The sequence below is a fragment of the Chrysochloris asiatica genome, unplaced genomic scaffold (assembly GCF_000296735.1).
Source record: "Chrysochloris asiatica unplaced genomic scaffold, ChrAsi1.0 scaffold00004, whole genome shotgun sequence".
Taxonomy (NCBI): Eukaryota; Metazoa; Chordata; class Mammalia; order Afrosoricida; family Chrysochloridae; genus Chrysochloris; species Chrysochloris asiatica.
This window is the reverse complement of record NW_006408522.1, coordinates 3121577-3136393: the sequence shown is the minus strand read 5'-3', so window position 1 is coordinate 3136393 and position 14817 is coordinate 3121577. Positions and strand designations below refer to the sequence as shown.

General features: G+C 40.9%; 1 protein-coding gene across 1 annotated transcript in view; it reads left to right on the top strand.

The window, feature by feature from the left end:
• Positions 1–5450, top strand: part of SLC24A1 (solute carrier family 24 (sodium/potassium/calcium exchanger), member 1) — a 31642-nt gene extending 26192 nt beyond the window's left edge. The window contains 4 exon segments of the mRNA XM_006831843.1: positions 2095–2499; positions 3175–3264; positions 4042–4208; positions 5201–5450. Coding sequence (XP_006831906.1) covers positions 2095–2499; positions 3175–3264; positions 4042–4208; positions 5201–5450 — 912 coding nt within the window.
• The last annotated feature ends 9367 nt before the right edge of the window (positions 5451–14817 follow it).

The window sequence follows — 14817 nt, the reverse complement described above, 5'->3', positions numbered from 1 at the left end:
ATCATTGATGGCGTCAAGTGTGGCAGCGGTAGTGAGGTTGGCCCAGGATCGGACATTGTTTCATTCTGCTGTGCATGGGGTCACTATGATTCGGTTCCGACTGACTCGATGGCACCTGACAACAACAACATTAATGCTGGGGTGAGATGATATCTCATTGTTGTTTTGATATGCATGTCTTTAATGGCTAATGACATTCATGGTGTGGCACTGTAGGATTAACACTGGACTGTGAACCACAAGGTCTATAGTTCAAACCCACCAGCTGTTCTTTGGAAACCCTATAAAGCATTGCTATGAGTTGGAACAGTCTCGACAGCACTTAACAAAAACAACAATGTCTAATGACAGTGATCATTTCTTCATATCCTTGTTTGCCACTTGGGTGTCTTCTTTGGTCTTTGTTCATGTCCTCTTAACAAAAACAACAATTATGGCTAATGATAATGATCATTTCTTCATATACTTGTTTGTCATTTGAATGTCTTCTTTGGTGAAGTGTTTGTTCATGTCTTCTGCCCATTTTTAATTGCCTTGTTTGTCTTTTTCTTGTAGTGGTGTTGTAATTTTCTATAAATTTTAGAGATTAGTCCCTTGTCTCATATGTCATAGCCAAAATTTTTTAGTCTGTGGGTTCTCATTTTGCCCTTTTGGTGCAATCTTTTGATGTACATAAATGTCTAATTTTTAGGAGGTCCCACTCATCTATTTTGTCTTCTATTGTTTGTTTTCAGTAATGTTTGACAGTATATTTATGACATATAAATTAAAGCCCCTAGCTTTGTCCTGTTTTTCATGAATGATCTTTATATCCTAGGTTTTACATTTAGGTTTTTAATCCACATTGTTTGTTTTTTATAAGGTGTTAGATGTGGGTCTTGTTTTATTTTTCTGCAAATGGATTTCCAGTTTTGCCAGCACCATGCGTTGAAGGGACTATCTCTTCCCCATTTAATATGCTTGTCCCTTTGTCAAAGATCAGCTGACTATGTGAATGGATTTACTTCTGGGTTTTCATTCATGTTCCATTGATCTCTGCATCTTTCGCTGTACCAGACTGTTTTGACCACTGTAGCTCTGTTATAGATTTTGTTATCAGGAAGTGAGAGGCCTCCAACTTTGTTCTTTTTCTTAAGTAATGCTTTACTTATCCAAGTTCTCTTTACTTTCCAAAATTAGTCATCAGTTTTTCCAACTCTTTAAAGAATGATGTTGGAATCTGGACTGGGATTGCATTGTATCTATAGATTGCTTTGGGTAGACATTTTCACAATGTTAAGTCTTCTTATCTATGAGCATAGTATATTCTTCCATTTTTGTAAGGCTCTTTTGGTTTCTTGCAGTAGTGTTTTGTAGTTTTCTTTGAATAGGTGTTTTTTTCGCTGGTTAGATTTATTCCTAAGTATTTCATCTTTTGGGTGGCTATTGTAAATAGTGGAGTCCTGGTGTGGTACTGCCGGATAATGCACTGGACCTTAAGGTCAGTTTGAACTGCAAGGTCGGTGGTTCATATTCACCAACCACTCCTTGGAAATCCTATACAGGGTCACTATGAGGCACTTAACAAGAAGAATGATTGTAAATAGTACTGTTTTCCTGATTTCCTTTTTAGAGCTGTCTTTTTCAGTGTAGAGGAATCCAATTGATTTTTGTGTATTGATCTTGTACCCTGTCACTTTGTTGAATCTTTCGATGAGTTCCAAGAATTTTCTTGTTAAGTCCTCGTTTGTTCAAATTTTTAAAAATCCTGGTCTGTTTTGGTTTTCATCATCCATGACTTCACCAGTTTGAACCAGTTCGAAGTCCTACCTATACAAATGTGATGTAAATATGGAGTTCAAGCCAATCATATCTTTCAAAGATGACAGGAGCTCCTTAGGTGGTGAGTTATCCATTCCTGGAACTGATCAGATCCAGATTGGACAACCAATGGGTAGGAGTATTAACAGAATTTTCTTGAATGGTTGTACTAGTTTTTTTCTTAGACTCAGGTTTTTGGATACATCCTCAGAACAACAAACAAACAAAAAAAAAATGAGAGAATTTGGAAGCAAAACATTTGTCACATATTAATCTGTTGGCTTTGGTTTGCAGGAAGGAGATGAGGCTGAAGACAAGAACATGGGTGAAATGACAGGTGGAGAGGTTGAAGCTCTGGAGGAAGGTGAAACTCAACTTGCAGGTGAATTTGAAGTGGAAAGAAGAGGAGAAGTTGAATGTGAAAGTGAAGGTGAAATCCTGGCAGCAGAAGGTGGTAAAATGAAAGGTGATGAAGGTGATACTGATGGAAATCAAGGTGATGAGAAAGGTGCAGATGTTGAAGATGGAGGAGATGGAGATGAGAGTGAAGATGAAGATGAGGAGGAGGAAGAAGAGGAAGAAAATGAGAAGCCCCTGTTCCTGGAGTGGCCCGAGACCAGGCAGAAGCAGGTGGTTTACCTCTTCCTCCTGCCCATTGTCCTCCCGCTGTGGCTGACAGTGCCTGATGTCCGGAGACTGGTGAGCGTGCTCCTCTGTTTATCCCCCAGAAGGCTAATGAGGCCAAGAGCCACCCAGAGCTCACAGTAGAGAGGAAAAGGCAAACCAGCTTGGCAGGGCTCCACCGCTCAGAGGAATCTGAGATGGAATCTGAGATGGAACTCCATGGGCTTGGGAGCTCCTAGACCTCATGTGTACCTTATTTCTACCACCATACACAGTGCAGACATGGTTCCAATCTAAGTTTCTGATTATAATATGGAAATGACACCACCATATTTCATAGGGGTCTTTTGAAAACCCATGATGCTCATTGCGTTTTCTACCCAATATTCCTATCTGTAGGGCAAGGTCTGCCTAATGTACTTTACCCAAGGGCAGTTAGTTCATAGTCTGGAGCAGGAAATTGCAGAAAACAGACAAAATATCAAGATGGGTTGGGTTCTAGGACAACAAATGGCTGTCTTCAGTTTGGCTATTCTTATCCCATGGTCCCAGCTGGATGTGCCTCTGCAGGTCCCTACCCGCAGCCTTTTCTATCCATCTCAAGGTCCTCACTGGAAACACAGCCCCCTGCTCACGTTGTCTCCAAATTGTCTCCATCATACCTCGTCACCGATTCGGGGTTCCCTTCTAAGGGCCAAAGCTCTTTAACCTCTGCAGCTTACTTCTCTTCCTTTTCAAATTTGAAAACAGGAGTCTAGGAAGTTTTTTGTTCTCGCCTTCCTGGGATCCATCACGTGGATAGCTGTGTTCTCATACCTCATGGTGTGGTGGGCTCACCAGGTGAGTTAACAGTGTCAACTACATTCTGCATCAGCACATCCCAAGAACATACTTCCCCCAGTGAATAGGAAAGACCAAGTGATATCAGTACAGTCTCTCCATTATTTGTAAAGGCTTAAAGGTAGACTCTTTATTTCAATGAATGTGGTGCTGTCCAAGTATGGCTTTTTCATCTGATATTAACACTGAAGCATGACATAGAAGGCTGTTCACAACCTGGTCCTAACTGACCATTTCTAGCTTATTCCCTGCTTCCTCTGTCATATATCCCCCACCCGCACCAGCAGGTGACGCCTAAATACTCTTCAAGGGTCAGCTCAACATTGGTTCCTCTCTGACAATCCCTCCCTCCAACCTCCCTGTACCCATGGGCCTTTCTGTGTAAACTTTTCTTCCTCATGAGGCTGTGGGTAGGGATAGTCATTCATCCATCACTAGTCTCTTAGTTCCTGGCGCATAGCAGGTTCTCATGTTCCTGGCAATGAAAATGCTGATGAGAACTTTGGAAGGTGAAGGTGGTGGGTGTCACTGGAATAACGAAGAGGAAGGATATAGCTGATGTCACAGATGGGCAACATGGTTCCCTGAAGCCATGTCACGGGCAGGGGCCCCATTCTCTGTGTGTGCTTCCCATCTGTTCCACCCAGGCCCTTCCTCCCTCCAAATGAGGGAGTGTACTGAGCTCCTGGGAAGGCACTGTGTCTGTGAGGCCTGGGCTTTGAACAGCCTGAAGTTGTGCAGCTGCTGTTGCCATGGTTTCTCATTACTGTTTACCAGGTTGGTGAAACGATAGGGATTTCGGAAGAGATTATGGGTTTGACCATCCTAGCGGCAGGCACATCAATTCCTAACCTCATGTGCAGTGTGATTGTCGCCCGGAAAGGCCTGGGAGACATGGCTGTGTCAAGCTCTGTGGGCAGTAACATCTTTGACATCACTGTGGGGTGAGTGGCCTGGTGATTCCTCAAGGGAGACTGAGAATGACCAGTGTGTGGGACCTGGTCACCAGTTTTCTGTGTCATTCCTTATGCGTGGGGTAAAAAGCTATTTTTATCTTTCGTTTCTACAAAGCGACGAAGTCTCCTTTCCACTCAGCACGCCAGATGGATAACTGAAATGTCACTGATTGGAGTTTACAGAGATGAGAATGAAGTCCATTACCAAATACAGCCAGATGTTCTGCTCGCTGACCTCTAGGGCTGGGGTTGAAGGGAGCAATGACTCAGGCTCACTTCCCGATACTCCTGAACCCGCCAGCTCAGGGCTCTCAGACCTTTTACATAAACAAATGTCTCCTCACTCCAAATGTAACCCCATCCCTCTCCTCCTCACCTTGTCAGAGCAGGACACCTGGGCCATTGTAATTTTCCAAATTGTGTTCTGGATTTGAATTTGTGTGTGTGTATAATGGTTTGGCTGCGAACCTTAAGGTCAGTGGTTCGAAACTACCAGCCGCTCCGCGGGAGAAAGATGAGGCTTTCTACTCCCGTAAAGATTTACACCCTCGGAAACCCTGTACAGGGTCGCTATGGGTCGGAACCGACTCGACGGCACTTAACAACAAACAACAACAAATAATGGTTTGAGGGGCTTGGGAGGCAGTGAACAGGACATACATAGGAGAAGGAAACTTGATCAGGAAAGAATTGAAATCAAGGCCTCATTGTAAAAATCTGGGTTAGTAAGGCAGACATGATTAAGTATGCACAAAAGAGAACTCAGACCCAGGTACCTTCATTTAAAATCTAGGCTGTCCCAGTGATTAGCTGCGAGTCCTGAGGCAAGTGATTTCTTGGAACCTTTCTTCATGTGTGAAATGGAGCTAACCATATACTTCCTAGATTGTGTGTGTGTAAAAATAAAGTGCTTTACCATTTAGCTATATAGGATTATTATTCACATTAAGAATATTCACATTGTTTCTTCAATTTTGCAGCTTGCCCATTCCTTGGTTACTTTTCTCTCTTATCAATGGGTTACTGCCGGTTCCAGTCAGCAGCAATGGTTTGTTTTGTGCAATTGTTTTGCTTTTCCTCATGCTCCTATTTGTGATCTCTTCAATTGCAACATGCAAGTGGAGAATGAACAAGGTCCTCGGCTTCACAATGTTCCTCCTTTACTTCATATTCCTGATAATGAGTGTGATGCTAGAAAATCGAATGTTATCTTGTCCTATATCTGTCTGACTCTGAGGAACTGTTGTTCATAATGGACAGAGATCAGAAGACGGTGCCAGAAGTTACTGTACCTCCTGGACATGAAAGAACATGATCTGGGAGAGCAGCCCAGAGCCTCTGATGTGAATGTGATCTGGGACTGAATTTCCTCCTTGGAAACACCTGACAGCTCATTGTAGATGGAGGGCCTCACCTCTGAAGAAATGGAGTTCCTACCTCTGACTGATGTAGACATCTGGTGGCCAACAGAGGGGTCCCTGCAGCTATACTGTTTTCTGAATGAGAGCTAATTGAGGGTGAGGGTTGGGACAGGCGCAGTACAATAACACGAGCCCCTCTGCTCCCACCCCTCAATCATTCCTGCTGATCCTAGATACAGACATGGACCTCACCTCACCCTCCTGGACCCTGCCCCAAGCACATGTTGTAATTTACTATCTCGTCTCTTTTTGTTCAAAACACAAGGTTCGATCTGGTTTTTGGTCACCAGTTTCAGTTATTGGTGAGTTTAGAAGGTAAAGCTACAGAAAACAGGAAGCATAACAGGAATCAATGGTCATGCCACATGCTGCCTATTGAAATTTTTACCAGTATTATCTAGCTTTAAAGGACAGAAGTTCTTACTGATACATATCTGAAATGTGACATTAAAATAGGAAGCAGCCTGAGAAATGAACATTTCTATTTTGCCCTTGAATTGGAAGGAGTGACAATCAGGAAAGAGTGACTCAAGGGACAAAAAACAATAGGTATTTATTAGAAAATCCAAGTTAACTGTCTCTATCAAGTGGTCCCCTTGAGGGATCATTCTAGCAAAACTGTCTTGGCCTTGCCACCCCAGCGTGTCCTCACCCTGCAGCGAGAGTTCTTCCCACCAGGGAGAGTGAAGTCAAGTCACTTAAAAAGGAGCCCAAAGTCAACAGAGCTGATACGGTCCAAGATCCAGTGGGAAATGCAATTTTCAATGTCAGTTTAAGATTAGAAGGCAAGGAGATTGTTTTTCTTGTGTGGCTTACAAGTGGCTCTTAGGCAATTACAAAGGAGAAACTCCAGTAACACTTAACACAATGACAACAGGGTGGGAAAAGGGTATTGCTAACTTCCAAGGTAGCTAGTGTGAAGGATAATTTTGTGTTTTCAAATTTGTGTGGTTATTTAAACATTTTATGTGGAGTTTCCTTTTGCTTTCAAATACCACTGTTTGCTGCTTTTAGCAGCATCATATTAGGGGGCACATTAGAAAGGAAACAACACACATTACGTCACTGGGAGCAGAGCCAAAGGAGTCCGGGTGCCTGCAGACTGGAATGGTAAATATGCCTTCAATACAAACATGAGAAATGGCTCACTAGGAGACAGCAGGACAGATGTGATACGGGGGGAAATACTGTTGAAAGGCAAATGTATTAGAGAACTTTGGTTCAAATTTCAAGTCATAATCCATCTTTTAAGATCAGCTAGCTAATTTAATTAAGGACCTCACTATCCCAGGATTTGTCTATTCTTTGGAAGCGATTTTTGCTGATTTCAATAAATTGTCAGTCCCTGTTGTTAGGTTTTCTTGGTCAGAATCCTCAAGAGAAAGCAAGCTAATGAAGAATATGGAATCATGTTCCAATTCCATGTCCACAGATTAACTTTCCTTACTCTTGATGCTGCTGCACTGCCAGGTTCCCATACGCTATGGCTAAGAACAGGAGAACAATGCTGTGGAAGGGAGATCCAAATACCAGAACTCTGGGTGACAACTAGTGTTTAGAGACAATTCCAGCTTGTCTTGGTCTCTAAACCAACTGAAGAATGATGGACTGGGAAATATTCTGTAATGATAAAGTGCTGAAAATGCATTTAATGATTAGAGCCAGCTCCAATGATCTAATATTCTTTTTCTTGTTCTGAATTTCTGCCATTTATCTTCACATAGAACTGAAGTTCTGATCACTTTACACAATGACAGAAAGGGATAACTACATAATATGAAAACTGGGTCTCAGTTTGTAAGCAGGAATTTATTAGGAAAGACAAAGATTTCAGGGACATGGAAACTTATATGTTAACTTTTAAGAGATAAATTTGTTATGTATGTAAATTAAAATGTATGTCATAGACTTATAAATCTAGTATAACTTATTAGAATCATGCTGTTTTAGAGGTAAAGTATCATCTTAAAGTGTCAATACAAGGTTAAGTCAAAAATGATTGCTACAAAATCATAGAAGCATTTAACGAAAAATTAAAATGGTGAAGCTATTGTTTATAAATATCTTCCATATAAGTCTATACACTTCTAAAAGGTAGGATTTTCATCTCTTTACTTTTGGTGTGGCACTGTAGGATAAACACTGGACTATGGAACACAAGGTTGGAGGTTCAAACCCACCAGTTGCTCTTCAGAAATCCTGAATAGGGTCCCTGTGAGTCTGAGTCAACTCAAGACACTGAACAATAACAACCCTTCTTCTCCGCAGAATCCTGCACTCCTTGATTTATGTCAAAGCAGCAGTTTTGGCATCCTGTTGTTTTTGTTGTTCGGTCCTTTCAGACTCACAGAGACCACATACACAACAGAAGGAAACACTGCTTGGTCTTGCTTCATCCTCACAGTCCTTGTTAGGCCTGAACCCATCCTTCTTGTTGGGAGGGTCTTTCTCTTTTTTGCTGACCCTCCACTTTATAATGTATGGTGCCTTCTTCTAATAATATGTCCCAAGTATGAGAGATGAAGTCTCATCATCCTGCTTGTAAGGAGCATTCTGGTTGTACTTCCTCCAATACAGATTTATTTTTCTGGCAGCCCATGATGCTTTTAATATTCTTCTCCCACACTATTAACTCAAATGTATCAATTATTTTATGGTCTTCTTTATTTATTGTTCAACTTTCACATGCAAATGAGGCTATTGAAAATTCCGTGGCTTGGTTCAAGTAAATGCATCTTAGTCCTCTTGAACACTTGAAAGAGGTATTGTGCAACAGATGTGCCTAATGCAATACTTTGTTTGCTTTTTTGATTGCTGCTTCCATGAGTATTGATAGTGGATCCTAACAAAATGAAGTTTTGACAACTTCAATCTTTTCTCCTTCAATCTTTTATCATGATGTATTGGTCCAGTGGTGAGGATTTGTGTGTGTGTGTTTTAACATTGATGTACAACCCATACTGAAGGCTGTGGTCTTTGCTCTTCATCAGTAAGTATCTTAAGTCCTCTTCGCTTTTGGCATCCTGGAGGAACTTAAATCACGTTCCCTTGAAATGTTGAGTTTGGGGAACAAAACTAAGTCTGAAGGGACAAGATCAGGATTATAGAGTGGATGGGGTAGGGTTTCCCAGTGGAATTCTCCTAGGACAGTCCTTGCTACCCTTGAAGAATGTAGTAATGGAAAAAAAAAATTTTGGCACAACCTTTCTAGCCTTTTTCTCACCAATGCAATTTTCCATTTTCTTAAAAGCTCCTGTGATTGTCCTGTGTCCTTTGAGAAATTCTATCAAGATTACTCCTTTGGAGTATCCCCCCACCCCTCAGTTACCATAACCTTCTGAACTGACTTCTGTTCCTTGAAATTTAAATGGGCCAGGAGATCTCCTTGGAAGCCACCACTTTGAATGGAACCTGCTCTCTTGATCTGATTTGGTAAATCCAAGACTTGTCCCTAGTTATGATTCATTCCATAAAATTCTCTTCATTAACTTCAATCTTGCTAAGAAGATTTATGGAAAGATCAGTATTTTGAGCTTGCTCATCTTCACACAGCACTTTTCCCCCTTGGCACAAAAAATAGCTGCCTGACCCTTTAAGGCACCCTAATGAGGTAACCCTAATGAGACGACCACCACTCATCTGTCAGTTCACCACACTGAGGTGGCTTGTGTGTTGCTGTGATGCTGGAAGCTATGCCACTAGTATTTTAAATATCAGCAGGGTCACCCATGGTGGACAGGTTTCAGCAGAGCTTCCAAACTGAGGCAGACTAGGAAGAAGGAGAGGTGGACTACTTCCATATGTACATGAAAGCTGGTAGGAAGACCAGAGAAGAATTGAAGCATTTGAATTATGTTGGTGGTGAAGAAAATTGTATATACCATGGACTCTCAGAAACAGATAAATCTGTGTTGGAAGTAGTAGAACCAGAATTCTTCTAATAAACCAGGATGGTGAGACTTTCTCTCTCTTACTTTGGACATGTTTTTAGGAGGGACCAGTCTCTGGAAGATATTATGGTTGGTAAAGTGGAGGACTGGTGAAAAGAGGAAGACTCCCAAGGAGATAGGTGACTTGCCCTCATATTGAGAGGCCCTCTCTTTTGAAAGGCAAAACGATCTTGTAGTTAGTTACCTGGGACAAATCCCAGGCCATTCATTTAGTTTAGCAAGTTCACACTGTACCACATGGGCATCTGAACTGGACCAGCATGGATGACTTCGCCTTTGTCCCCTGCAGTTGCATTTCCTTGGTGATAATAGGTTTGGCTCTGGTTTCTGAAAACTGTGAAACTCTTCCTAATTTAAAGGGTTAAGATTCTATGTTGTCGTTAAGTGCCATTGAGTTGATTCCAACCCATAGTGACCCTGTATAGGGTTTCTGAGGAGTAGCTGGTGAACTTGAACCAGTGACCTTGCAGTTCAAACGGCTTAAGAATCTGTCACATTAACCCACAGCGCCACACCAGGACTCCTAAGATTACAGTCTACAGAGTAACAGAAAAAAAGGGATCAATTCTAAAATTTGGAAAATTGGCATTTTTCAATTATTACTATACATTTTGCAAATTACATTGTACTTTCAATGAGCTCTGAAAATAGTTTATCAAATTATAGGCTTAGTCTTTTATGACACTGCCTGTAAGAGACTTATCTTTTAAGATTCAGTGTCGAGGGGGCAGGAATACCAGCCTGGGCAGAACTGGTGGCCTACGTGCCTAGGAATATATACCCTTGGTTCTGACCCTTTTGGGTGGAAGGGTCCCTCTGCAGGTACAACTTGCAATGTGTTCAGGAACTGGTGACCAGGAAGGTGCCCAGAGAGGGAGCTCGGAGCAGGGCTGCCCACACAGGGCCTGATTAGTGTTTGCCCTGGTTGAAGGCGGCCAGCACAGCCACAGGCACTCTTGTCTCCTTGCCCTTCCCTGTCATGAGTAGGCAACACTTGGAGGATCCCACTGACACACTATTGCATCTGTTGTTCCACTGGTTTCACTGCAGTGTTATGTTTGAAAAGGAAATCTTTAACTACAGAAGGAGGGAGCTGCAACTGTGGGAAGGCAATAATACCTTATCAGAAGAGTTGGTATCCATCCCAGTATAAGCACACGTACTCAAGGTTTTTGAATCAGAGATCAATTCTGACATTCATCTGTACAATGCTAATGTTGTAAACAGAACTAAGTCAGCAAATCTTATGAGCAATCTTCAGAAAGTTCATGGAAAATGTGTATTATAAAAAAAACTATGGATTTCAAAAATGTTTGCACCAAAATAAACTCGTACTAACTTTTTATTTGGAATCCTGGTAAGATGCTATAGGAAAAGGTGCTGCACAGCAAGGTAAGTTTGAGCCACAAAGTCAGTAGTTCAAATCTACCAGTGGCTCCTCGGAAAAATTACACAGGATTGCTATGACTCGGCACTGACTTGAGGGCACTTAACAACAACAATTTGTTATTTGGAAGTAGCAGTCATCAAAAAACATATCATACTAGGCAGATCTGCTGCACAAGACCTCTTTAAAGTGTTGAAGAGCAAAGATGTCAATTTGAGAACTAAGGTATAGCTGACCCAAGCCATGGTATTTTCAATAGCCTCATATGCATGTAAAAGTTGGACAATAAATAAGGCAGGCCACAGAAAAACTGATGAATTTGAGTTACAGTGTTGAAGAATATTAAAAGTACCATGGAGTGCCAGAAGAACAAACACATCTGTGTTGGAGGAAGTACAGTCAGAATGTTCCATAGAAGCCAGGAAGGTGAGACTGCCTTTGTCGTTCATACTTTGGACATATTATCAGGAGAGACTAGTCCCTAGAGAAGGGCATCATGCTTGGTAAAGTGGAGAGTCAATGAAAAAGGAAGACCCCAACGAGATGGATGGGCACATTGGCAGCAGCAAGGGGATCAAGCATAGCAATGACTGTGAGGATGGTGCAGGACCGGGCAGTGTTTCATTCTGTCATACACAGGGTTGCTGTGAGGCAGAACGGACTCAATGGCATCTAAATACAACAATTTCTTATAACACGTCTGAAACAGAATCTAGTTTGAAGCACTATAAAAGATAAGACATGAATTTGAAAAAAGCCTGTATCAGAGCAATATGAATTCTGTTAAAATTGGAGAACAAACATCAAATTTACAGTGAAACTTGGGTGAAAAGAATGGTAAAACCACTGATGCTTTACAAATAGCTTATGGAGACAATGCCCTGAAGAATTCAGCATTTTACAAATGGATTACTTGTTTTAAGAAGGGATGAGATGATGTTGAATATGAAGCCTTCAGTGGCAGACCATCCACATCAGTTTGCAAGGGAACAATCTTGTTCTTGCCCTAATTGAAGAAGACCAACGATTAATAGTTGAAAAAATAGCCAATACATAAATGTCTCAACCGGTTCAGCATGCAATTCTGACTGAAAAATTAAAGTTGAGCAAACTTTCCACTCACTGGGTGCCAAAACTGTAGTGCCCAGATTAATTACAGGCAAGAGCAGAGCTTCCAATGGAAATTTTAAATAAGTGAGATCATGGTCCTAAAGCATTTCTTAGAAGAATTTTAACAGGAGATAAAACTGGCTTTACCAGTATGATCCTGAAGACAACCCACACTCACACTGATGACTAACAAGAGGTGGAAATGGTCCATTCAAAACAAAAGTGGACAGATGAAGAGCAAAGGTCATGGCAACAGTTTTTTGCTTGATGACTTTCTGGAGGGTCAAAGAATAAGAACATCTGCCTATTATGAGAGTGTTTTGATAAAGTTAGCCAAAGCTTTAGCAGAAAAACAGCCAGGAAAGCTTCACCAGAGAACCCTCCAGCATGACCATGTTCCTACTTATTCTTCTCATCACAAAAGGGCAATTTTTGCAAATGTTGCTATTAGAACTCATTAGACATCCACCCACAGCCCTGATTTGGTTCCGACTTCTTTTTGTTTCCTAACCTCGAGAAATCTTTAAAGGACACCCATATTTCTTCACTTACTAATGGAAAAAGACTGCATTGACATAGTTAAATTCTTTAAGGATGGACTGGTATTGTTTACTGCAGTGTCACCCCTGATGGAGCTTATGTTGAGAAATAAGGTTCGTATTTAAAATTTTTTTATCTTTTAATTCCATTTTTCATCAACTTTTTGAAATCCCCTCAGATTTCAAAAATCTGTCATGTCAGGAGAGGAGGGCAGCATGAAGGAATGGTAAGAAGATACCACTTATGGAGGACGGCAAGGTAAACTGGTAGGAAGCTGTTAGGTTAAAGAGAAGTTCAATTCTGAACAAAAGTATGCCCTTGTAAGCTCACCTAAAATGTTGAAATGACATTTTCAGGGGCCATTTCCCTGTATAAAAAATGGGAACACATATTAGAAAACTTCTGAAGAAAATAAGATGATGGTCTTAGAGTTTTAAGGCACTTTAGTGATCCAGAGGCTGAGTGCTCAGCTGCTAACTGAGAAGTTGTTGATGTGAACCACGGAGGTGCTCTGTGGAAAGCGCTCTGGAAGTCTGTCTCCATAAAGGTGACAAGCTGGGAAAGCCTATGGAGAAGTTCTACTCTGACCACCCACAGGGTTGCTGTGAGTTGGCATTCATTCCACAGCCATGGGTTTTCAGTTTGGTTTAGAATTTAAAGCAGGAAGAAACTTCCCCCAAATCAGGAGGAAATTAATAACAAACAAAAATCAGAAGATGATGAGCTACAAAATTCTGTATGCGGCAATAGGTGAGTACTTGAAATATGATATAGAATATAAATGTGTGATATTTAAACATAATGGAAGTAGTAAACAAATTATACCAGCACATAGCATGGTTTATTTTCAACAATTTCAACATATAAACAAAACTAATAGTAAGAAAAATAAGAGATAGTAAAAGAGCATTTCTCTCCAACATGATTGGTTATGATTCTCCAAAATGTATGGTGAACAGAGAAAATGGAAGAAAAGTTTGTATAGAGCTGTTTTAAAGGATGATTCATCTATATTTTCTTCTGAGCAGGGATTTCCATTTCATATCTGTATTTTCAGTTTTATTTTTAAAGACTAAATTTATGCAAACAATATTCCTTGGAGATTAAAATTAGGGAAAACAAAACATCACCCCAAAGCATAAACACAATCTGAGGGTGGGGGTAATGCATGGGAGAGTGGGGCTACATTCACTTTCCAAATGAGCTTGAACCATAAGGAATGGGCTTTAATTTACTGTTTTTGGTAAAATATTTGAAGTCAATAACCAATGATTCCAACATAATACTTGTATTAAGAAAAAAACAAGTAACAGCAAAAACTGCTCTTACAGGGGGTCAAAAAAGGAAAGTTAACATAGTCCCAGAGTCCTACTGGAAGGATGTCAATGCAGAAAACTTCACCTATCAAATGATTCTCTCATTTGGCAACTTATGATTTTGAGGACAGAAGATTCTGAATGTGAAGCCTGGGTGTGAACTGAAGGAAGTGGTATTTACAAAGGAGAGGCAGGTATATGTGCCTAGCACCAGATTTTTCAAGTAAACATGTTCAGCCCCACACTAACTGAGCTGACAGTTTGACATTTTCACCTTTATTTCTCAGGGTAGAGAGCTGTGAAATGTTTCTGCTTCGTGCTATTCACTAATGTTGTGAACCTCTAAAGGTGGCTTTTCTGCATCTAAATGGATGGTAGTCTCAGGCCTCCAAGATAACCCCAGGCCAAGTGGCACACACTCTGCTGGTTTTACATGCCTAATTTGGGATCTTCCTTTTTTATTCCTTCTTTGAAATTGGCTAGAGAATCCTTCATTGATGACAATGTGTGCAAATGCACACATATACATCCTGAAAATCTGTAATTCTGTAACAGCCAAAAGACACCTTTTCTGTAAAATTATCCAAAGAAAGTGACATGAGAAATAATGGGACTAAAACTATGTTTGTAGTCTTCTAAATACTCATGGTGCTTAAACATTCAGTTTATTGTCTATCTAATTCCTGGCTACTTTTGGATTTTAGATTCTACAGACTTCAGATTCTGAAGGTTTGTTGAAAATGCCAAATTCCTCAATATGGGAAATTCTATCTGGCTATACATTGGTGTGGCGCTGCAGGTTAATGTGCTGGACTGCAAAGTCAGTTTGAACAGCAAGATTGGCAGTTCAAGCTCATCAGCCGCTCTTCAGAA